Source organism: Physella acuta, unplaced genomic scaffold (genome assembly GCF_028476545.2).
Source record: "Physella acuta isolate Inbredline_101_S28 unplaced genomic scaffold, ASM2847654v3 ptg000363l, whole genome shotgun sequence".
NCBI classification, from domain to species: domain Eukaryota; kingdom Metazoa; phylum Mollusca; class Gastropoda; family Physidae; genus Physella; species Physella acuta.
The window spans coordinates 542,190-566,609 of NW_026731882.1; the positions used below are offsets into that span (position 1 = coordinate 542,190).

The 24,420-nt window shown below is 34.5% G+C and overlaps 1 protein-coding gene and 2 long non-coding RNA genes across 3 annotated transcripts; all 3 read left to right on the forward strand.

The window, feature by feature from the left end:
- Positions 1–1,086: 1,086 nt before the first annotated feature.
- LOC131941485 (uncharacterized) lies at positions 1,087–11,445 on the forward strand. The gene is made up of 8 exons (XM_059300759.1): positions 1,087–1,816; positions 2,292–2,504; positions 3,511–3,714; positions 6,275–6,391; positions 6,548–6,718; positions 9,011–9,172; positions 10,195–10,245; positions 11,312–11,445. The coding sequence occupies exons 1-8, from the start codon at positions 1,087–1,089 to the stop codon at positions 11,434–11,436; spliced, it is 1,773 nt and encodes a 590-aa protein (XP_059156742.1). The 3' UTR covers positions 11,437–11,445.
- Positions 11,446–12,709: 1,264 nt separating this feature from the next.
- Positions 12,710–17,031, forward strand: LOC131941468 (uncharacterized). Its single transcript, XR_009386647.1, has 4 exons — positions 12,710–12,808; positions 14,502–14,708; positions 15,562–15,753; positions 16,908–17,031. It is a non-coding gene; the product is annotated as an uncharacterized LOC131941468 (long non-coding RNA).
- Positions 17,032–19,544: 2,513 nt separating this feature from the next.
- On the forward strand, positions 19,545–22,058 carry LOC131941469 (uncharacterized). The gene is made up of 3 exons (XR_009386648.1): positions 19,545–19,616; positions 21,492–21,549; positions 21,971–22,058. It is a non-coding gene; the product is annotated as an uncharacterized LOC131941469 (long non-coding RNA).
- Positions 22,059–24,420: the final 2,362 nt, after the last annotated feature.

Consider the following 24,420-nt stretch of genomic DNA (forward strand, 5'->3'; position numbering starts at 1 on the left):
AAACAGATTTAATTTTGTTATGCTGTCACCCCACAAAATACCTTGCTGGGGTATGATCACTTGCATGCTACAATGGCCGTTATGGTATGATGACTTGCATGCTACAATGGCCGTTATGGTCAGATGGTTTGCACGCTCCAATGGCCGTTATGGTGTGATGGTTTGCATGCTCCAATGGCCGTTATGGTGTGATGGTTTGCATGCTCCAATGGCCGTTATGGTGAGCTGGTTTGCATGCTCCAATGACCCTCAGACCTATGCACCTGGACCGTCTAACCAAGCTGACAGGCTGATCAGGAAATGGGCCAGACCAAAGTTTTCATCACCCTGCCCAAGTGTTTTGGTTTTGCCATGGGCCAACAACCTTAACATGAAAAATAAAAAACCGTCACAGAAACCGAAGAAGATTCAAAACCATCAACCACTGTCAGAGGAGAGATCAGAGCTCAACAAAGCTGTGTGGTGAAACTTAACTGGATCCTACAGGGCTGGTAAGTAGGTCAATAAACAGTTATTTGGCTCATGCTGGTTTATATTGAGCCGTATAACTATTTATTGACCTACTTACCAGCCCTATAAGGCCGACTTCTCTTCTGACACCGATGAACAGAAAATATGTCGTTATACAAAAAGATCTCACAGCTTTGGAACATGGGATTCCGAACTTGATAACAATCTGCTAGACCCGCTCAAGTAAAAAAATAATACTGATAACAAACAATATGCTACAAACTATATGCTACAAGCAATATGCTACAAACTATATGCTACAAACTATATGCGACAAACTATATGCTACAAACTATATGCTGCATACTATATGCTACAAACTATGTGCTACAAACTTTATGCTACAAACTTTATGCAACAAACTATATGCTACAAACTTTATGCTACAAACAATATGCTACGAACTATATGCTACAAACTATATGCTACAAACAATATGCTACAAAGTATGTGCTACAAACTTTATGCCACAAACTTTATGCTACAAACTTTATGCTACAAACTCTATGCTAAAAACTATATGCTAAAAACTTCATCCTTCAAACAATTTGCTACAAACTATATGCTACAAATTTTATGCTACAAACTATATGCTACAAACTATATGCTACAAATTATATTCTACAAACTATATGCTACAAACACTGGTCCGAAGTCAATTACGTGGGAGCACTTTCGGAGCAACTCCACTACAACTCCACTACAACTCCACTACAACTCCACTACAACTCCAATACAACTCCACTACAACTCCACTACAACTCCACTACAACTCCACTACAACTCCACTGCAACTCCACTACAACTCCACAACTTCACTACAACTCCACCACAACTCCACTACAACTCCACTACAACTCCACTACAACTCCACTACAACTCCACTACAACTCCACTACAACTCCACTACAACTCCACTACAACTCCACTACAGATCCACTACAACTCCACTACAACTCCACTACAACTCCACTACAACTCCACTACAACTCCACTACAACTCCACTACAACTCCACTACAACTACACTACAACTCCACTACAACTCCACTACAACTCCACTACAACTCCAATACAACTCCACTACAACTCCACTACAACTTCACTACAACTCCACCACAACTCCACTACAACTCACTCCACTACAACTCCACTACAACTCCACAACAACTCCACTACAACTGCATTAATTCTCCACTACAACTCCACTACAACCCCACTACAGATCCACTATAACTCCACTAAAACTCCACTACAACTCCACTACAACACCACTACAATTAAAAGAAACTTTGAGCAATGTTTATGTATTTATATTTCCAGATGAGATAAATGGGTCCTTCGCTCTAACGTTTAGCAGCAGTGAAGGTCCTGTAGAGTGTTCCAACCTATTAAAAAAACCAGGCTGGGGTGCATTTGATTTTTTTTTCAACATCACCGGCCTATCAAACGGCTTCGAGTTTCAGTTTGAGACACCCGTGTCTGTTTGTGCAATTTTCGTAAGTGGAGGTGAGATATTGACACAAGTTAATGCTAGATTATTGAGATATTGACACATGTTAATGCCAGATTAGTGAGATATTGACACAAGTTAATGCCGGATTAATGAGATATTGACACAATTTAATGCCAGATTAGTGAGATATTGACCCTCAATAATGCCAGATTGGATGTACAATTTTAGTGTCAGATGATAAGCATTGATCAAATTACCTAAAACTGAATGTAAAATAAAAATAAAACATAATGTAATATGACGTTGATTATAACAATGATTCGCAGGCCGGAACGTTGCTGTCCGACAAAATGTTACACTATCTAGCGAACACCCACTCTTTCCGGCTGGGAAGGCAGTTGACGGAAATGATGACAGAATATTCCAGAACGGATCATGCAGTCAAACTAGATTTCTTACAACAGCCTCGCCTGAGCAACATTTCACTCTTACCTTCAAACGAAAAGTCAACATTAGAAGGTTTATTTTATTTAACGCCAGTAAGGGTGAATTAGTTCTTTAAAAACTATCGATTACCCATTTTTACTTTTAAGGTATGCACAAGAAATGGCACAATTGTCTAGGGTACATAAAGTGGGGTAGGCTCCAGAAAAAAAAAACTTCTTAATAAATACGTTTATTTATTTATCTGTGTAAATCTAAGTTAGGGTGAAGTTTTAGAATTCCACAAAAGGTTTTTTTTTCAAGATGGCCGCCGTTGCCATGACACCCATATTTTCTGAAGAGACCCTGATGCATGCACAAATATTCCCTTAAGTACCCTAACTTATACATAAACAAATAAATAATAAAAAAGCGCATTACTTAAGAATTTTTTATCTACGGGGCTTACACCTTAAAATGTTCCTTTTATTGCTTTAAAGAGAAAACGGGATTGCAAAACTGGGATTTTTTCCGATTTAAAAAGTTGTAAAACTTTGAGCTTTGTTAATTTCTCGATTCTAAATAGATACTTGGCGTAACTGCAATACTTCTCATTGTATGCCTACTCACAGTACGCAATACACCGGAAAGTAAAAAAAAATATTTTTGTATTTAATAATAATCATTAAAAAAGTTTTAAAAAACCCACTTTTTCTGATTGAACTAAAAAGTAGAAAATAAATACTATACATCACAATAATGCAAGCGATCACTCTACTATAAGCGATCAAAAACGTGGGGCGCCGAAGTAAAAGTTATATTACTATTGATTAGATAATACTATTGACTTTTATTAGGGAGCTTGTAGAGAGTCAACAGTATTAGAAAACGTGGGGAAAAAAAGTCAACTTGGCTGCAATATTTTAACGTTTCGAGTTTTTTTAGTTGTCTTTAAATTACTTGCTCCTAGTCTATTATCACGATAAGTAATGTGTCATTACTTTTGTTAAAGAATTTTCTGAATATAGTATTATTTAAGGAAGCTGTTTTGTTAGTTGTCTTTAAATTACTGCCTATTAGTCAATATTCACGTTAAGTAAAGTGTCATCAATTTTGTTACAGAAAATTCTGAATATAGTTTAAGCGAATTTTACTTGGAAGCGTACGAAACTATTGGCGGGCGTGTAGTACACAGATTTGAGGATATCCCAAAACTCAAAAAGGTATCGTTTTACAACTGGACAATCAAAGCCGTCGCAGCTCAGCAAGTCAGGATTCATATTAGGAAACAGCAACTCATTATTTGTGAGTTCCAGGTTTTTGGAGGTAAATATAGTCGTCTTATTCAATTCTATTTGAATTTGCATGCACAATAATAACGTGTGTATATGACTTTGAATACATGTATGAGTAGTATTTTGGTTATAAGTGTTCAATAGGCATATTATTATAACTTGTAAGCAGAAAATGATGGGTTCTTCAGTCTAGGGATATCCAAGCACAACACAGCGTATATCGTACCATACAACAGACTAGATGACAGGAACGATAATACTAAGTAATACTAAGGATATATATATATATATATATATATATATATATATATATATATATATATATATATATATATATATATATATGGTTCCATGACAAATGATCTCAGGACAAATGATCTCAGACAAAATATCTCAGACAAAATACCTCACGGACAAATGATCTCAGGACAAATGATCTCAGGACAAATGATCTCAAGGACAAATGATCTCAAGGACAAAAGATACCAGGACAAAATATATCAGGACAAATGATATCATGGACAAATGATCTCAGACAAAATATCTCAGACAAAATATCTCACAGCAAAATGTTGATAGTATGTTCATTTGAACTTTTTTTTTTAAAATTGACTGTCAATATGGTTTTGTTTACTTTCTTTACGCATCATAATTGTGAATAAAATGAATGTGTTAAACTTAACAAACCATCAAAATATTTGTTTAACTTAATCTTTGTAATAGCATTTGATTTGAAAAAATAAAAATTAAAACAAACTTACTCCTTTGGCCTGAAAGGTATGATAAATCATAATGTATAAAACAAAGTAACGGTAGCTATACAACAATAATGTTTAAACCATGCGAAATATCTTTCAAAAATGTTAATGGATCTCTAGGTTCATAACGTAAAATTATTGTTTTTATTGCATGATCAACACAAACATAACGTTTACGTTTCTTTGCTGACAGTACATCGTTATGATCACACCTCTCCAATACTATGAGATCGTGTATTATGTGAACTCTTAATTGCTCGACATGTTCTAACTCCGCGATGACTGCTGTTTGTCTTAAATAAGCATTAGTCACCTGATCACTAAGGTGTGACCGACGCATAACTATTGAATTTAGCTATTAGTTGTATTGTTCATGGAGGGTAGATGTCTTTCCCTTAAGGCATTTCTCTACCATCAAAGCGGGCTGCCACCTTGATACGAAGGTGTTTCTCTATTGTTATTTCATCCTCTTTGATCTAGTTTCGTCCACCTGACATGGTTGGATTGTCTCATGTTTGGCAAGCCCGCCTACGCTGTCTATCGAAAAATTTCTTTAATCTTCTATAGTAATAATCCTAATTTTAAAATGGAATATACAATTTTAAAAGTGCAAAATGATAAATTTATACGGCAAACATTTCATACAATTATCATATGGACCTATAAACAATATTAAACATATTAAACAAAAGCATACGACAGTTAATAAAAATTGTTCAGATCAACTAAAATCACCCAATACACTATTAAAATTTAGGTGTAAGATATTTTGTCTGAAATATTTTGTCTGAGATCAATTGTCCGTGGTATCATTTGTCCTGATATATTTTGTCCTGGTATCTTTTGTCCGTGAGATCATTTGTCCTTGAGATCATTTGTCCTGAGATTATTTGTCCTGATATCATTTGTCTGTGAGATATTTTGTCTGAGATATTTTGTCTGAGATCATTTGTCCTGAGATCATTTGTCCTGTCACCATATATATATATATATATATATATATATATATATATGTATATATGTGTATATATATATGTATATGTATATATATATAATATACTACAATAATATTAAAAAAATTGTTAAAGGTTTACGACACAAATTACCATACACAGTACTTAACACACTCCACGTCCTCCTCAAAAGCCACACGCCAACCAACCGCCACACACCCTAGCACACGCTCTGACACCCGTCACCTGACACACCTCACTTGAACACCTCTCGCTACATGTAAACACACTCAACCGAGGGCTACAACTATATACAAATAGAGGACACCTGTCGATCGAGCACATTACACATACACACAATCAGGGGAAGCATGTAATGGACGTAACAGTATGTAACTTATATGTGCCTATTTATATAAGCATGCTCAAACCCTACGCAAATGCATATTTCAAATTAATTACAAATTATATTTAGAAACCCTGAAGTGATCTTGTTTAAACGATTTAGATAAAACGTGTGTAGCGATTTGGTTGATCGTAGATACTGTAAATACGTTTAAAATAATCGAAAATATTTCAGAAACACAATAGCGCCACAATAAAAATAAAGTTTGACAGAAGATTTAGTTACTTATATATCAGTGAGCTAGATCTCAATGTGTCAGCAACTATACTAATAATCCATTCAACAACATAAAATAAAGACCTAAAACATAAAATCTACTTGATTGTACGCTTGTGAATTAGTTTAAATTGCAGGTATTGGAATATGTAGATTTTCTTGTCTCCAGGGGGGTCTTATACAGGTGCAGGTTATCAAAAAACTCCATGCTAACTGTTGCGTTTTGGTTACAACAATTTCTGAATTTGTTCTTTACAGACTACGAGTGCGGCGGTCAACGCTACGGCCTTGAGTGCGAGAAAATGTGCAAGTGCTCGGGTAGATGTGCACCGTCTACTGGTTCCTGTTTGAACGGAACAGACTATTCTAAAAATAGTAGGTGAAATCATTATTTACACTGATTTGTATTTTATCTGAAAGGAATATATTATTCTAAAAATAGTAAGTGAAATCTTTTTTTACGCTTATTGGTATTATATCTCACCAACATCGCCAATAACGTGTGTTTGTTATTGGTTATGTATTTGACAGGATTAAGATGCGGAGACGTCCCTGTGGTCCTATATGGCAGCTGGATGCAATGCTCGCATCACGTCAATAGCGTGTGTATGCTCGTGTGTGATAGAGGATACAGTGTTGAAGGCAACGAGACGATAACTTGTCAAGGGGATGCGACTTGGACGGCGCCTGGTGTATGCACAAGTAATGTAACCATTTGTAACAAGTGATGTAAACAGTTGTAACAAGTAATGTAACAAGTAATGTAAACAGCTGTAACAAGTAATGTAAACAGCTGTAACAAGTAATGTAAACAGCTGTAACAAGTAATGTAAACACTGTAACAAGTAACAATTAATATAAACAGCAGTAACATTACATTTTAATCCTAATTAGTAGTTACAAACACAGCAACATTGTCTTAAGAAAAGGGGTCGGAGTGGTCAAGTCGGTAAAGGGGTCGTCCGTAAATGACGTCACACTCATAAGGGGGATGGGTTGGTCAGTAATTTTGTGACGGTGTGTGATAAGAGGGGAGAGGGGTCAGATGATGCGACGTCACACTTTTGCATTATAAATAAACCGGGAGTGATCTCCCCTAAACTTTCTCGAATATTCTTATATAAAATAACAGGGGATGGGAACTCGGGCTATAGACATGATTTTTAATCCATTTTAAATACTTAAAGTTTTAAAAACAGAATAAAATCTCGTAGAAAAAAGATTGCACACCAAGTGAACGCCAAATAAAAAAGTGCATAATAGTGCGCAATATTATTAGTACTTTAAAAATTTACATTAGTTTTTTTGAGAAATCGGAAGTAGCGTAAATTAGTACTTCCGGGCAACGGAAATTACTCAAAATTTGACAGAAGGTAGAGAATTAGATCTTATACTTACATGTGAAATTTCATTTATCTATCTGAAATAGTACTCAAGTTATAGGCTTTTGAAAAATTCAAAGTAGAAAAAGTACCACTTCCGGTTATCGGAAATCGCTCAAAAGTTGATACGGATATACGATTTTGATAAAATACTTATATATGAAATTTCATCAACCTAGCTGTAACGGTACTCAAGTTATCGTGTTTACACACGGACAGACACACACACACACACACAGACATACGGACAGAATTGCAAAGCCCAGTTTTTCAGACTGGATTACGCATAAAACCTCTTAATTTTGATAAATCTGGATTGATAATTTTTGCCCGATTAAAATAAGTCCTCTATACTTCGGATGTGATGAAGACTGAGGTGTAATACGGTGAAAATTGTTAAAATTTCAATTGATTTTTTGTGCACGATTACAATACTTTCTCTATACTTCGTATATACGAGAAAGTAAAAAGCAATGCTAGAAAACGGATTTTAGAAGTTATTTCGCGTTTTAGATAACTGTTTCAATAAATTGTAATAGGAATTGATTAAAATACTCTATTTTGACTACGTTCAGACAACATTTTAGAAAAATATCGATGATTAAAAAAAAAATTCAACTTCAATTTTGAGGGGGGGGGGTTGTAGGCTGAGGTGTGACGTCATTTTAGGGGAGGGGGTCTGGCTTTTTGTGACGACGTCATGCGGAGGGGAGGGGGTGGTGGTAAAAATCGTCCAAAAAAGTGACGTCATTTATGGACGACCCCAAAGCTCATGATTGGTAAACTGAAATGACAGTCTCGAGTCATCAAACCCTCGGGCAGATGAGGCTCGAGCGCAGGGGAAAGCAACTTTGCTGCCTTGTAGTTTGTTTGGTTGTACAAGGCTACGGAAGCAAGACTAAAGGAAAAAAAGCAGGCTCATTTCGGAATCAATGGCCTAAATGGCGCATAACAAGTTGACACGTATACACGAATACTTGATTGTGTTGTAGGTAATCCCTACCAGCACTAAAAATTAAGAACTAAGAAGAAGAGAAAAAAAATCATAACCAAACGCACACACTCATAAATATACAGAGGCATTTATACAGTAAAGCTCGGGCAGATGAGGCTCGTTAGCTGGGGACAGCCAGTCTTCTAGGAGAGACAACTTTAAAATCAAACGACTGCTGCCTTGTAGTTTATTCTTGGTTGGACAAAGGTTATGGAAGCTAATCCAAAATGAAAAGCAGGCTGAAATCGGAGTCAATGGCCAATATGTCGTATAACCAGTGGACACGTAATACTTAATTATGTTGAAGGGGATCCCTTCCAGAGATGTAGCGAAGGGGGGTTGCGCGGGGGACATAATTCCCCGGGCGCCGACATTAGGGGGCGCCAAAATGGGTTGGAAAAACAAGGGGGTGCAAATCGAAAGTTTGAGGGGGGTGCAAATCGAAAGTTTGTCCCCGGGCGCCGGGAAGGGTCGCTACGCCTCTGATCCCTTCGAACACTTAAATTAAGAACGAAGAAGAATAAATAAGGTATACAGTAAAGTTGTTGATACCAGGAGTTAACTTTCACAAAAGAGTAAATGTTATCTCTCATTCAATGATGGTTCCTCTGATTGCAGTACTAAAATGCAGCAGTGCAGCGCTGGTGCCACATGGCAAATGGATCTTCTGTAGACACCGCGAATGCCAGCTGAAATGCAACAAAGGATTTACACTAGAAGGGAACACACACATCACATGCCAAGATAACCTTCAGTGGACTGCTCCTGGGAGATGCATACGTAATTCTTCTTTTCTCAATTTCACTACCAATAACATACACATTACACAAGACTGGTTATAAGATATGCATATTCTAGCTAGACGCTCTACCTCTGTTAAATTGAAGCCATGCCTGTTTTAGCTAAAAGCCATACCTATGCTGTGTTGTAGTGATGACTAGTATAATAGTAATATAATAAGCCATAGGCCTACTTTGGTTATAATAAAGAGATGTCTGGAATAACTAAAAGCTATTTGTTGTAATGTAGAGATGAAAAGTCAGACTAGAAGCAGGCTATTGTCTAGTTAGAAACTTTGCCTTTGCAAGCTTATGAAACAATCTTTAGAGTGCTTTTTCACTTAAAGAATTTGGCTTACTTATAACAATACTTTCAAATTTAAATTGACAGCTAGTATGCCCATGCTTAAGTTTTCTGGATTTTTATTTTTTGTAATACATAAATAATATTTTTCACAATGTGAATTATTTAAATATTTATTACTAAAATTATTTTATTTGTGAATATTTATTTCATTTTTATAAAATCAAAGCCAACTATAAGTTAGTATCAATTGACATGCAAAATGTAAAAACGTTATATTAGAAAAACCGACTGCTTTTTTTTATTACTGCCCATAGTAATTTTAATAAATGCAAATTGTCAGCTTAATTCCAGTCGTTTATTATATTTGTACATAGCTTAGATTTAAAACAGCGACTGCTTTCGGGGATTTGTTTGCATAAGTACAGCCCTAAAGTTTTTACATAATGATAGATACTATACGTGTAGCACACATTTATTTCTGTGGTAATTAAACCTTGGGACAGAAAACAAAGCCTCGCTTGACCATTATATTTAATTTCGTTCAGGGTGGTATATTTTAGTGTAATGTTCCGTAAGTTGTACATTTTAGTATAACGTTCCGTAAATTTTAGTGTAACTTTCCGTAAATTGCAACTTTAAAACTGCTAATTTATACGATACATAACAAACTAAATAATTAAGAATATAATTTTAAAACCCCACTAATTTCATTTTAGATACATCCAATAGTTGTGATGAACCGTGGTATGGACCAAATTGTTATTATAGTAAGTACTAAAAACATTGTGTCCATATAGTAAATTACATGATAATAGAGATTATATTTCACCCACTGCCCCCCTGTGGTCACCCACTGCCCCCTGTGTTCAACTACTGCCCCCTATGGTCACCCACTGCCCGATGTTGTCACCCACTGCCCCCTGTGGTCACCCACTGCCCCTGTGTTCACCCACTGCCCTTGTATTCACCCACTGCCCCTGTGGTCACCCACTGCCCCCTGTGGTCACCCACTGCCCCCTGTGGTCACCCACTGCCCCTGTGGTCACCCACTGCCCCCTGTGGTCACCCACTGCCCCCTGTGGTCACCCACTGCCCCCTGTGGTCACCCATTGCCCTTGTGGTCACCCACTGCCCTTGTGTTCACCCACTGCCCCTGTGTTCACCCACTGCCCCTGTGGTCACCCACTGCCCCCTGTGGTCACCCACTGCCCCTGTGGTCACCCACTGCCCTTGTGGTCACCCACTGCCCTTGTGTTCACCCACTGCCCCCTGTGGTCACCCACTGCCCCCTGTGGTCACCCACTGCCCCCTGTGGTCACCCATTGCCCTTGTGGTCACCCACTGCCCCTGTGGTCACCCACTGCCCCCTGTGGTCACCCACTGCCCTTGTGGTCACCCACTGCCCTTGTGGTCACCCACTGCCCTTGTGTTCACCCACTGCCCCTGTGTTCACCCACTGCCCCTGTGGTCACCCACTGCCCCCTGTGGTCACCCACTGCTCCCTGTGGTCACCCACTGCCCCCTGTGGTCCCCCACTGCCCCCCTGTGGTCACCCACTGCCCCCCATGGTCACCAACTGCCCCCTGTGGTCTACGTGTAAGTACACCAACCCTGGACCAACTATGGCACTGAAGGACAAGCGACTCAACCAGTCACCTGACAGATAATATAGTTTTATAATATATGTGTGTTTGTATGTATGTAAGTTTTCAATATCGCTGTAAATTAGAATACCACATGCGTTATTAATAATAGAAAACATAAATTAATAGTGTTTATTTACGTTCTTTACAATTACGTTAAAAAAATGTTCCGCTATTTTTCTTAAAACAGAAAATCTGTTTTACCTGGCGAGCGCAGTCTATCCGCAGGATCTTCGTGTAAATAGTAGCTGTTTCCTCACTGATGTACTCGATATAAAATTTGATGCAGAAACTACTTTATTTCACTCCGGCTGAACTTTTTAAGAAAGGGTATGTGGAGGTTTGTAGGTCTTAGAACATAATGTAGAATTTTTTAGGAATTTAAAAGACACGGTGTGCTTATTGGTAGGTATGTATATATCGTTATGTGCATTTAAGGGGTTAAGGGATCGATTTATTTTTGAACATGTTTATTTAATAACTTCACGATTTATTCCTAATTCTAGCTCTACAGTTCTACACATAATTTATACTATTAAACTGACAATTACTTGCTACCACTAAAATGATTTACACCTTAACTATATCTACACGCTACAAACTCTAACTCAAATAGCCTGATCAGTTGACCGTCACACATGAACGAATTCTAAGTTGTCGAACTATTAGAATCGTTCTTACTCCTCGGTTATGCTTCACTGATGGTTATATCAAAACGTCTAAATATAGTTGCATTTACCTCATAAAGCACAACAAGGGACTGTATTGTATATTCCGTGTTAATGCTTTTTTATAAATCAAGTCATATTATGTATACAGTTTGGAAATACAATAATCATCACGTCTAAAAACACCGAAGATAATATTTCAAGCAAGTAGACGATTTTTTAACGGGGCCAAAGCGTGTTGCGTCGTTTAACTTTTAAAATTCTGCATTGTGAAAAATTCGTCATTTTATTCTACCATTCCAGAAAAAGATATGAATGTTACAGTTTCCCAAAACGTTTTAACGGAACTGTTTTCATAGACGATTTTTGAGGTGTTTAAAGAGTGCTGTATAGTTATACATCTCGTCATAATAAAAATTCGTCGATTTACTCTATTTCAGAAAAAAGAAATGAATGCTATAGTTTTCCAAAGACTTTTTAAAAGAACTGTATTCATAAACGATGTTGTATGTGTTTAAAAAGTGTTTCGTAGTTTAATTTTTAAAATGTGTGATTATAAAAATTCGTCGATTTACTCTGTTTCAGAAAAAGAAGATATAAATGTTACAGTTTCCCAAAATTTTTTCAACGGAACTGTTTTCATAGACGATTTTTATGTGGTTAAAGAGAGCTGTATAGTTTAACTTTGTTATATTCGTCATTATTAAAATTCTTCGATTTACTCTATTTCATAAACAGTTTGTGTATAAAACTTTTTAACGGAACTGTATTCTTAAACGATGTTAAACAATTCGTCATTTTAAATATTCGTCGATTTACTGTTTCAGAAAAAGAAGATGTGAATGTTACAGTTTCCCAAAAACTTTTCAACGGAACTGTAGTCTTGTGCTCCAATCCTTTGATTTATTGGGTCGATGAATTTACCTTCGAATTGGAATGTGAAACAAGAAATTTTGTAACTGAGATTGGAATTAAATTATCGTTTCATGCTTACATCTGCCACGTCACCGTGAACGGAGGTCGGTGTAATATTTCTTAATATTAATATATCTTGTATAGTCGTAATATAATATACTATGTGTAATATTTTATAGTCGTAATATAATATATACAGTGTAGTATTTTTTCGTCATAAAAATAATATACTCAGTGTAATATTTTAAGGTCGTAAAATAATATAGCCTACTCCGTGGAATATTTTAAACTCGTAATATAATATACTCGGTGGAATATATTTTAGTCGTAATATAATATTCTCAGTGTATTATTTATAGTCGTAATATATTATGCTTAGTGTAATTTTTAAAGTCGTAATATAATTATCTTTGTGTAATATTTATAGTCGTAATATAATATTTTCAGTGTAATATTTATTGTCGTAATATAATATACTCAGTGTAATATTTTAGGGTCGTAATATAATTATCTTTGTGTAATATGTTTAGTCGTAATTTAATAAACTCATAAACTAAATATTATCGTTATAATCTAATATATAAAGCTCAGTTCTGTATGTAATGCATTTGTATGTCGTTGGAATTGTACGATTTTAAGTGTTAGAAAAATTATCGTGCGCATTTGTCTAAATTTATGAGCTAAAAAATTACCATTGAAAGTGTTGGGAAATAATTTTCATTTTTCAAATTATAGTAATAATTATCGGCATGTTCATTAAACACAAGTTTTAAAAAAAATATCATCTTTTACAAAAATTCTAATTATGTCTTTATTTAGTCCTATAGCACTTACTTCCCTTTGATAAATTAGGAAAAACACAATTACTTCCCTTTATAAAAAACCATTGCATTCCGTGAAAATAATTTACTTTTTAATTACTTTGTTTTGGTGTTGGAAAAAAAAATAATTACATAATTAGCGGGGATTGATCAAGTGCAAATGTTGTAGGTATTTTACGGATAAGCTTGGAGTATTAAAATTGTTCATCAAATTGAAACAGGCGCGTTCGTTTAAGTCAGTGCAAAAGACTATGAATAAGTTGGGGTACTATAGTCGTTCATTAAGCTAAAACAGGTGATTCCGCCCCGGGCGTTTATGTTCGCGTTAGTGTTTTCTTTGTGTTTAGGTGGGTTTGCGTTAGTGGTTGCGTTTTGATTTGGTTCGTTTTTGTTCTTTCTTTTTTCGTTTTTGTTTGTGTTTTTTTTGTTTGGGTTTGTATTTGTGTTTTTGGTTGGTTTTGCGTTTGGATTTGGTTTGTTTTCGTTTGCTTTTTCGTTTTTTTTTTTGTTGGTATTGGTGTTTGTGGTTGGGTTTGTTGTTAGGTTTTTGTTTTCGTTTGCATTTTTGTTTGTTTTTTCTTTGTGTTTGTATTGGTGTTTGTGGTTGTGGTTGGGTTTGTTGTTAGGTTTTTGTTTTCGTTTGTATTTGTAATTGTGTTAGCGTTATGTTTGCGTTTTGTTGTTTTGGTTGGTTGTGGTTTGGGTGGGAAATGCCGGGTTTAGGATGATTACTAAACACACAGGTAATGGTCTTTAACAGAAAGGTTTTTCACAGAAGCCAGAGCAGGGCCTGGCCGGGACGGCTAGTATAATATACTCAGTGTAATATTTTATAGTCGTAATGTAGTATTCTCCGTGTCATATTTTGTAGTCATAATATAATATACTCCATGTAAGAGTTTATAGCTGTAATTTAATATACTAGCAGAATATTATTTTCTCATAGTGGTAAATAAATTTCGCATTACTTTTCTAGGCAGAAATATAATTAAAGAATCCAATGTCCTCGTAACTTCTGATGGTAAAGACACTTATGTTTCTAACGAAGAGTACCAAGTGGTATTTGATGACTACGAAGACGACGATAAGTGCCTGATTGTTGCGAAGCCTGGACAAAGCATCGCTTGCAAATCGACATTCAAATGGCCACGTGTGGTTTACCAAATCCTTATTTATACCAGCGGTGGGAGGAACTGTATTTCTAACTCTATTGTAATAATTATGTAGTCAATACAATATGAAAAAAAAAATTAAAAGTTACGACAAAACTCGAAGTCGGTTTTACACGAATATGTCGGCCAATTCGAGCATTAACCGAGATAAACTTTTATTGACAAGCCAAATTCTGAATTAGAAGATAATAAGCAGTTTTTCGGGATTCGTCTGGTTGGAGTAGGGTTGGGTTCGGTTGTTATACTTATGGGGTTTATCTGTAGTTTAACAAACTTTTTTAATGTTTGTAGGGTTTGGGTTTATAACTACACATTTTCGTGTGATAAAATATACACCAAATTTTAGTCTCTACTTCTGTGTTAGAAAAAAAAAACGTCAAAATTTATTACTTTTAGAAAGTATAAAGGGTGTGGATTATTGATAATCAGCCTATTAGCCAAACGGTTCTTTTTAGTAAGTGTCACATTGCATAATGAATGCTTTATATACACAAGCCAAGCAATAGGCTAATCGTAATTAAATAGCACCCAGAATGATTGAGATTAACGAGTTGACGAGAACTCTATTAAAAATATTGTTGAAATGGGGAAAAAATAGTATAGTTGGTTTTTCTAAAAGAGTTGGTTTTTTCGACCAAGAAAGCTGAGCAATATGCGCATTGCCGCACGTGGGGATATATATATATAAATATATATATATATATATATATATATATATATATATATATATATATATATATATATATATATATATATATATTCGTGTGTGTGTGTGTGTAGGTTTGTGTGTGTGTAGGCAGATTTTTTTATTATTTTTTAAAATAAATCACAAATCAACATATGCGCATTGTTGTTGTTCTCTAGGAAAGACAGGTAGCGTCATGAAAGATTTTAAGGTGGAGCTTTTGAACGACGACTATGATGTCGTATTTTCGGAGACTTTTCATAATTTCTCAACTTTCTACAAAATCAACGTCCCCTACAGTGGTCTAGTGTTGGGCATTGTTTTGAACGCAAGCGATGTGCTAACACTATGTGAAATACAGGTTTTCGGCGGTGAATAGCATATTTAGCTGTTCTTGTTTTTGTTGTTTTACTTGTTATATAATTGGATTATCAATTTTAGAAGATTGAAAATTCGTTATACATTCTGAAATTTTATTACACAGAACAAACATGAGTTTATGCATTTAATCTCCCGAAATATTTAACTTTGTGTATTGAGTATAGATAAAGTATTGAAGTGCAAGAATTCTAAAACGAGATGTTCACTAATATCAACAAATAAACCCGATAACATGCATACAGAACTTGAAAATTTCATAGGTGTACAGTAATTTTGGTAAGAACTAAGCAATTGTATAATCTCGAGCGTAAATGAAACTATACAAATAAGTTCAAAAAGAGAATTTTAAAGATTTCAACATTGTGTCACAGAAGACAGTTTATTTCAAATTTATTTCGAATTTTTTCAATAACAGTAACAACAGTAGGCACGGAGGCTTTTTTTCACATTGGCCGTTGTTTCTAAAGCTCCCAAAGCACTTTACATTTTGTCAAGCCAAACAGTTGGTGATTGAAGTATATTTAAAGCGGGCGTCGTTCAGCGCAGAACATGGTGGCGGTGCGATACACCATACAGTCTGTCCAGTTTGCTTCATTTGAGCATCACGTAATTTTGGAACATCGTAATATTGCGATATTTGTTTTTATTGTATTAATGTTATTGTCCAGTTCAAATAAGAATTTTTGTTAAAATATTGAAACTAAAAGAAAAAAATTAATACGAATTGGCATATTATTAAAAATTTTCTGTACTCTAACAGCATGCTACAACTATGAAAAGCTAGAAATAGAACATAGAAATTCTGCTTCCCGTCCTTATGTCCAATAATAATCCTTTTCAATTAATAGTAGCATACCACGTATATATGTTATCTCGTATACCTAGGATAACGAAATTCCATGTAATTTGTAAACGTTTACTTAGTGAACACACGATACGTTTGACACCTATCACTGAAAAATAAAAATGTAACAGGACTAGGAATATTTAAAGCCGAGCATTAAAAAAAAAAGGATTTTTAACAATCTGGTTCTAGGGAACGTAAATATATGCATATGTATATATATATATATATATATATATATATATATATATATATATATATATATATATATATATATATAACACAGAGAATATATTTCAGAGTGCGGTAAAAGAAGATACGGTATAGATTGTAGCGAAGTATGTAGCATCACATGTTCTGACCAAGATTGTCAGTTTACTGGGGTTTGTAAGAAATGTGTACGTAACAGAATTGGGGAATACTGTCTTGATTGTGAGTAACATCACGTATAAAGTCTTTTCTACGATATATATGTAATACCTATATATTGTATATATATATATATATATATATATATATATATATATATATATATATATATATATATATATATATATATATATATATATAATTGATGTGTAATTTCCTAACAGCTCTAGATGAAATGCGTAATTTTTCGCTGAATTCAAGTTCCTTGCAAATGTCCGCTACCAATCAAAGAGCTCGGTTCATGACGTCTGATGAGATTTATACAGTTATAACATCACTCATCATAGTCTTCCTCGTTATCTTATATCTGTGCTTCGTACCAAAGTAAATACAGACAATCTGAATCGGAATTCCACTAAATGAATACATCTAATGTTTTATTAGTCAACAAATCCTCTATTTATATATATATATATATATATATATATATATATATATATATATATATATATATATATATATATATATATATATATATATATATTTATATATATATATATATTTACAGGCCTCAAAATGCAACAAGTGCCAGGGAATAGAATACTATTGTTGACTAATATGCTATATTTTTTTTGGTATCTAATAAAGCTTTCAGGCTTAAATTAAATGCTTGTTTTTAATTTTCTACTTCTAAGATTAAATGATAATTAGAACAGTTTTCTTGCGTTTTAATATATATATATATATATATATATATATATATATATATATATATATATATATATATATATATATATATATATATATGTGTTTGTGTGTGTGTTTGTGTGTGTTTCTGTATATTTGTTTGTATGTGTGTTGGTCTGTAAAAGCTCTGAGAACTCACATATATTGTTGGTGGAAACTGGAAAATGTATATACTTATATTTCGTTGAATGTGACGGTAGACATGCTTTGAGGTGTGGGGGGAGGGGGGGGGGCGGGGCGGAGCACCATATCCCCAAGTAGAGTCGCCTGAAAGAAACTCTAAATGCGCCTTTTGTCATGATTGAGATAAGGTGAATGGCTTAGGGGTGTGGCTACGACTGTATTTAGTATCAATGCGCGGTAACTAAGTGTAGATCAAGTTTAAATCCGATTAAAATGACGATTCCTGATAAAAATCCGTTTTCAGAGTAATTTGTCGTTTCCGATTCAATTTGAGGTTAAGGTGGTGGCTTTGGTTTTGGTTTAGTGAAAATAGACAGCATTATCAACCTAGCGCCCGTTGTATCCTTCCTCAACGGGCCATTTTTCTCGTTCTATGTAATAGTTTCGATGTCTGTCTATCTATGTATCTATCTGTCTGACAAGAACGCTATAGAGAAAACACTAGCAATTTAAAAACTTTCACAGTGAAACGAAAACGAAATATGACGTCACATTTAGCATATAGTAGAAAATAATATCAAGCCGGAGAGTGCATACAGTAATATGACGTCATTGATTCTCGAGTAAACATTGAATAAAAAGGCAATTTTGTCTAATCTAAGTGGTTTGCGTGAAGAGTTTCTTTCATACAATTCTTCGGGTAGGGGCGAAGCCCCACCCCCGCGTAAGAACGTCTCAGCCCATCCCCCCCCCCCCCCCCCTCCCCAACTCAAAAGAAATTTCTTCATCGATACTCTATAATAAAATTACCGCCTAATTAATGTGTCTAATATAAAAAAAAAAGTTTACTTGCAATTTCTTTAATGCAATTTTTCGGATAGTGGCTAAGCGCGGCACCAGTGTTTCTTTCAGACTTTTTCCTCCCCGGAGGGGGAACTTTTTCTAATCTAAAAAGTGTTTAGCGTGCAGTTTTGTTTTCATGCATCTCTTCCGGTAGGGGCGGAGCCCCGCCCAGATTATTCCTTTAGTTTGTATGATCTACAAATGCGACCAGCGTTTCTTTCAGACTTTTTCCTCCCCGGAGAGGAGTGGGGGTACTTGAAATTGTCGGGGGTGGGGGTAGAATTTTCTGGGAGGGGGCGGACACTGGAAAAAGTATATAATTATATTTCATTGAATGGGACGGTTGACATATTTTGGGGGGTGTGTGTGGGGGGGGGGGGTGGAGCCCCCTCCTCTCAAGTAGAGTTGCAAGAAAGAAACTCTAAATGCGACTTTTTTCATGAATAAGATTAGTCTATATTTTGTATAAATTAAAGTACCGATTCAGGATAAAAATCCGTTTTTAATGTCATTTTTCGTTTCCGGTAAAATTGATATAAGGTGGTGATTTTGGTTTTGGTTTTAGTTTAGAGAAAATAGACAGCACTATCAACCTAGCGCCCGTTGTATTCTTCCTCAACGGGCCAATTTTCTCGTCAGATAATAATACTGCACCATTGTCGTGCCTAACATGTTGATAATATACTCGCCTACGTTCATCGTTCACGCAGAGAGTAGCCTACATAATTATGTGACAATGTATAGAACGGACATTTCTGCATCTAAAATGCGCACCGACAAATGAGAAGCAATGCCTATATGTGCGCCATGTTTGAACACAATGTTTGAAAACAATGTTTGAACCTTTCTAACATACAGGAAGTTAATCTTTCTTACACAACAAAAAGTGGCAAGGAATTACACATGTACTGAACAGATTGACAAATGGTGGGATTAATTAAATGTTTTTAGACACGTAAACATTATTAACAATACCTAATTCGATATAATTTGTATACATTAGATTAGAGCATAGACCAAAAATGAAATGTAAGAGTAATGATACTCAAAGGTAGATTAAAATTAATATACAAGAGTGTTACACACAAAAAGTGATCTACCATAAACTTTCTCTAATATTCTTATATAAAACTACGGGAAATGGCTATGGGGGATAGAGAAATTTTTTTTCAAAATAAATGTTTAATTACTTAAACTTTTAAAAATAGAATATAATCTCGTAGAAATAAGAATTGGGCACCGGGTGAACGCCAAACAATGTGTGTATCATAGTGCGGAACATTAGTACTTTATAAATTCATGTGCTGTTTTTGAGAAATCAGAAATAGCGTAAAGTACTACTTCAGTAAAATTTCGTCTATCTAACTGAAACAGTACTTAAGTTATAGTCTTTTGAAAACCAAAAATAGAATAGGTTCCAATTAAGGTTACGGGAAATCGCTAAAAATTGATACTGATGTACACATTTGATGTAATACTCTTATATATGAAATATCATCAACCTAGTTGTAACGTTAATCAAGTTGTTGTGTTCACTAACACACAGACATTCGGACAAGATTGCAAAATTAAGTTTTTCCGACTCAGGGAGATCTAAAGCGTCGAGATTTGTAGACATCTAGATTTCTATTTTTTTTTTTGCACGATTACAATTCTTCCTCTTTAATCCGTATACGAGATAATAATCAGTCATTAGCGTAAATTTCATTCTATTATAACAAAAGCAGTCTCTTAATTCTCATGACACCCTGTGATGTGGTCATTGATATCATAAAAAGATAAATGTTTATTTCATCAACCTCACAATTTCAGTGACTACATAAGCAGTATAGAGACAAAAACACCCCTCGCAATCTATCTAGGCCTGTCTAGTCCAACATATACCAATAATTTATTCCATCAACAGGCAAGCACTCTCTAACACTAGCTTAAAAATTCAGATTTCTATAATTCTACAACGAATCAAAACAGTATTAGATTATCCCTCCACCGCTTACTATGCAATCACACTTTTTTGCGTTTTTTTTTTAAAATCCTAAATTATATCTCTCCCTATGCATATACATTTGATTCAATGTAGAAATATTAACAATATTTACTTAATTACTTTAAGGGCGTAGGCTTAAACTGTTTTAATACTCGTTAGGAAACAATTGTGTCTTTATAGCTGTTTTAAGGTACATCTGCATATGTTTCCATAAATCTTAGTAACCACGGCGGTCATCTTGAAAAATTAACCCATTCGTAATTTTTACCACCATTCATAAAATATTACATTTTAAGCCCAATATACAATGAATTCATTATCTTCTACCATATTTTGGGGTAATCATTTAAAAATTTCAAGTGCACTTCTTCAAATTATTTTATTATGAATTTTCAAATTGTGGGTCCATTAAAAACTAGTTTTAATATTCCATCATTCTCCAAAATTAAGTGTTTTTAACGGACACAAATTTTGAAAATTTTAAATAAATTACTATGTATTCTATTCTTTATGCTCTTTTTGCGTATATATATATATATATATATATATATATATATATATATATATATATATATATATATATATATATATACATATATATATATATATATATATATATATATATATATATACATATATATATATATATATATATATATATATATATATATATATATAATATATATATATATATATATATATATAATGTCTCTGTGTGTGTTAAATGAATATATGTTAGAGCTATTTATCATGGTTATGATTTTGGTAGAGTTGTGCTTTTGTTCATTTACCAAAACAGAATATATATTTTTTAGGAGAGACAAGTGACTAGTCTCGTCGTCTCGTTGACGTTCTTGCTTTACGCAAGCTCAGGTAGGAAGTTTTTTTTTCTTTTAATTATTAGATTCATATTGAGATTGATAAAAAATAATAGATCTTTAAACTATTTTCTTAGAATATCTTATTTAACTTGATAACTCATTATTTTGTCTTCATCTAGAGCCGATGATTAAGCGAAAAATTTCGGATACTTCTGGAGGAAATATATATTATATATGCATAATAAATACATTATATATATATATATATATATATATATATATATATATATATATATATATAATGTATATATTATGTATATATATATATATATATATATATATATATATATATATATATATATATATATATATATATATATATAAATGTGTGTGTGTGCAATTTTTTATGATTAATGTAGCAATATCAACGCATTAAAGCTTATCAATTTGCTAATTTTTTATTCAATTAAAAGATCCTTGTGCAGATGGGTGGGTTGGACCTGATTGCAGTTATCAGTGCCATTGTGCTGACAATTTATGCAATCCTAGTGGTAGCTGCTTGAATGGACGTGATTGTGCTGATGATTGGTTTGGTCCATCATGCCAATACTGTAAGGCAAAAATATTTTTTTTTTTATTTATCGACTTTTGCATCAGATGTTCGTTGTAGGAAATGTAAGATGTATTTTCTCTGCAGCTAATTTGGTAAAAGAAATGGAGGCAATGAACCCCGATAGACCTGAACTCAGAGACCAATCGAAAACCACATGCTTAGATGTCGATGTTTTGAAATTATCCTGGGAAATACATTATGATTTCAACTGGATTAGACTATTCACCGAAAATAGTGGTAAGTCCCTACAAGTACGAGTGTGAGTGTCGGTGTGAGGGTGGGTTTGAGTGTGAGTGTGAAAGTGAGTGTTTTGTGGGGGTGCGTGTGGGTGTAAGCGTGAGTGTAAATGTGGGTGTGAGGGTGGGTGGGTGTGAGTGTGAAGGTAGGTGTGTGTGTGAGGGTGGGTGTGAGAGTGGATGTGATGGTGGGTGTGAGAGTGAGTGTGGGTGTGAGGATTGGTGTGAGGGTGAGTGTGTGTAAGGATGGGTGTGAGAGTGGGTGTGAGTGTGGGTGTGGGTGTGATGGTGGGTGTGAAGGTGAGTGTGAGTGTGAGGGTTGGTGTGAGGGTGACTGTGGGTGTGAGTGTGAGGATGGGTATAAGTGAGAGTAAAATGAGTGTATATATTGTAATCTGTACGTTTTTACTACTGATTTATATATTGCACGTTTTTTCAAATCTAAATTCCTCTGTTCACGTTACTAAATGAATACTAATACACCGGACCCCAAACTCAACCTTATACTCAATCCTGCATTATTAAGTACGTTCAACGAATCTGTAAAAATTCCGGTTACTCGTTGGTGTCTATGTAAACAGATGTAATGATTTTATGCTGTCACCGTATAAAGTGCCTTGCCGTGGCATGTCAACTTGAATGCTCCAATTACCGTCTAGGTGTGACAATTTAAATGCTCTGATGACGTGATAGTTGTGTCAGTTTGCATATTCAAATGCCGTTATGGTGAGATGGTTTGCATGCTCCAATGGCCGTTATGGTGAGCTGGTTTGCATGCTCCAATGACCCTCAGACCCTGCTCCTGGACCGTCTAACCAAGCTGACAGGCTGATCAGGAAATGGGCAAGAACAAAGTTTTCATAACCCTGCCCAAGTGTTTTTGGTTTTGCCATGGGCCAACAGCCTTTACATGAAAAAAAAACCGTCGCAGAAACCGAAGAAGCAAAACCATCAAACACTGTCAGAGGAGAGATCAGAGCTCAATAAAGCTGTGTGGTAAAACTTAAGTGGATCCTATAAGGCCGGCTTCTCTTCTCACAACAATAAAAAGAAAATATGTCGTTATCCAAAAATATCTAACAGCTTGGGAACTATATGCTACAAACTATATGCTACAAACTTTATGCTACAAACTATATGCTACAAACTATATGCTACAAACTTTATGCTACAAACTATATGCTACAAACTATATGCTACAAACTTTATGCTACAAACTATATGCTACAAACTATATGCTACAAACTTTATGCTACAAACTATATGCTACAAACTATATGCTACAAACTATACGCTACAAACTATATGCTACAAACAATATGCTACAAAATATGTGCTACAAACTTTATGCTACAAACTATACGCTACAAACTATATGCTACAAACTATGTGCTAGAAACTATGTGCTACAAACTTTATGATACAAACTATATGCTACACACTATACGCTAGAAACTATATGCTACAAACTATATGCTACAAACTATATGCTACAAACTATACGCTACAAACTATATGCTACAAACTATGTGCTAGAAACTATGTGCTACAAACTTTATGATACAAACTATATGCTACACACTATACGCTAGAAACTATATGCTACAAACTATATGCTACAAACTATATGCTACAAACTTTATGCTACACACTATACGCTAGAAACTATATGCTACAAACTATATGCTACAAACTATATGCTACAAACTATATGCTACAAACTATATGCTACAAACTTTATGCTACAAACTATATGCTGCAAACTATATGCTACAAACGTTATGCTACAAACTATATGCTACAAACTATATGCTACAAACTATATGCTACAAACTATACGCTACAAACTATATGCTACAAACAATATGCTACAAAATATGTGCTACAAACTTTATGCTACAAACTATATGCTACAAACTATATGCTACAAACTATATGCTACAAACTATACGCTACAAACTATATGCTAAAAACTATGTGCTAGAAACTATGTGCTACAAACTTTATGATACAAACTATATGCTACAAACTATACGCTAGAAACTATATGCTACAAACTATATGCTACAAACTA

Coding starts and splice junctions, on each gene's coding strand:
- LOC131941485 (XM_059300759.1), top strand. CDS start 1,087: ATGCTACAAACTATATGCTACAAACTATATGCTACAAATTATATTCTA. Junction 3,715..6,274: donor TGAGTTCCAGGTTTTTGGAG/GTAAATATAGTC, acceptor TGTTCTTTACAG/ACTACGAGTGCGGCGGTCAA. Junction 6,719..9,010: donor GGCGCCTGGTGTATGCACAA/GTAATGTAACCA, acceptor CTCTGATTGCAG/TACTAAAATGCAGCAGTGCA.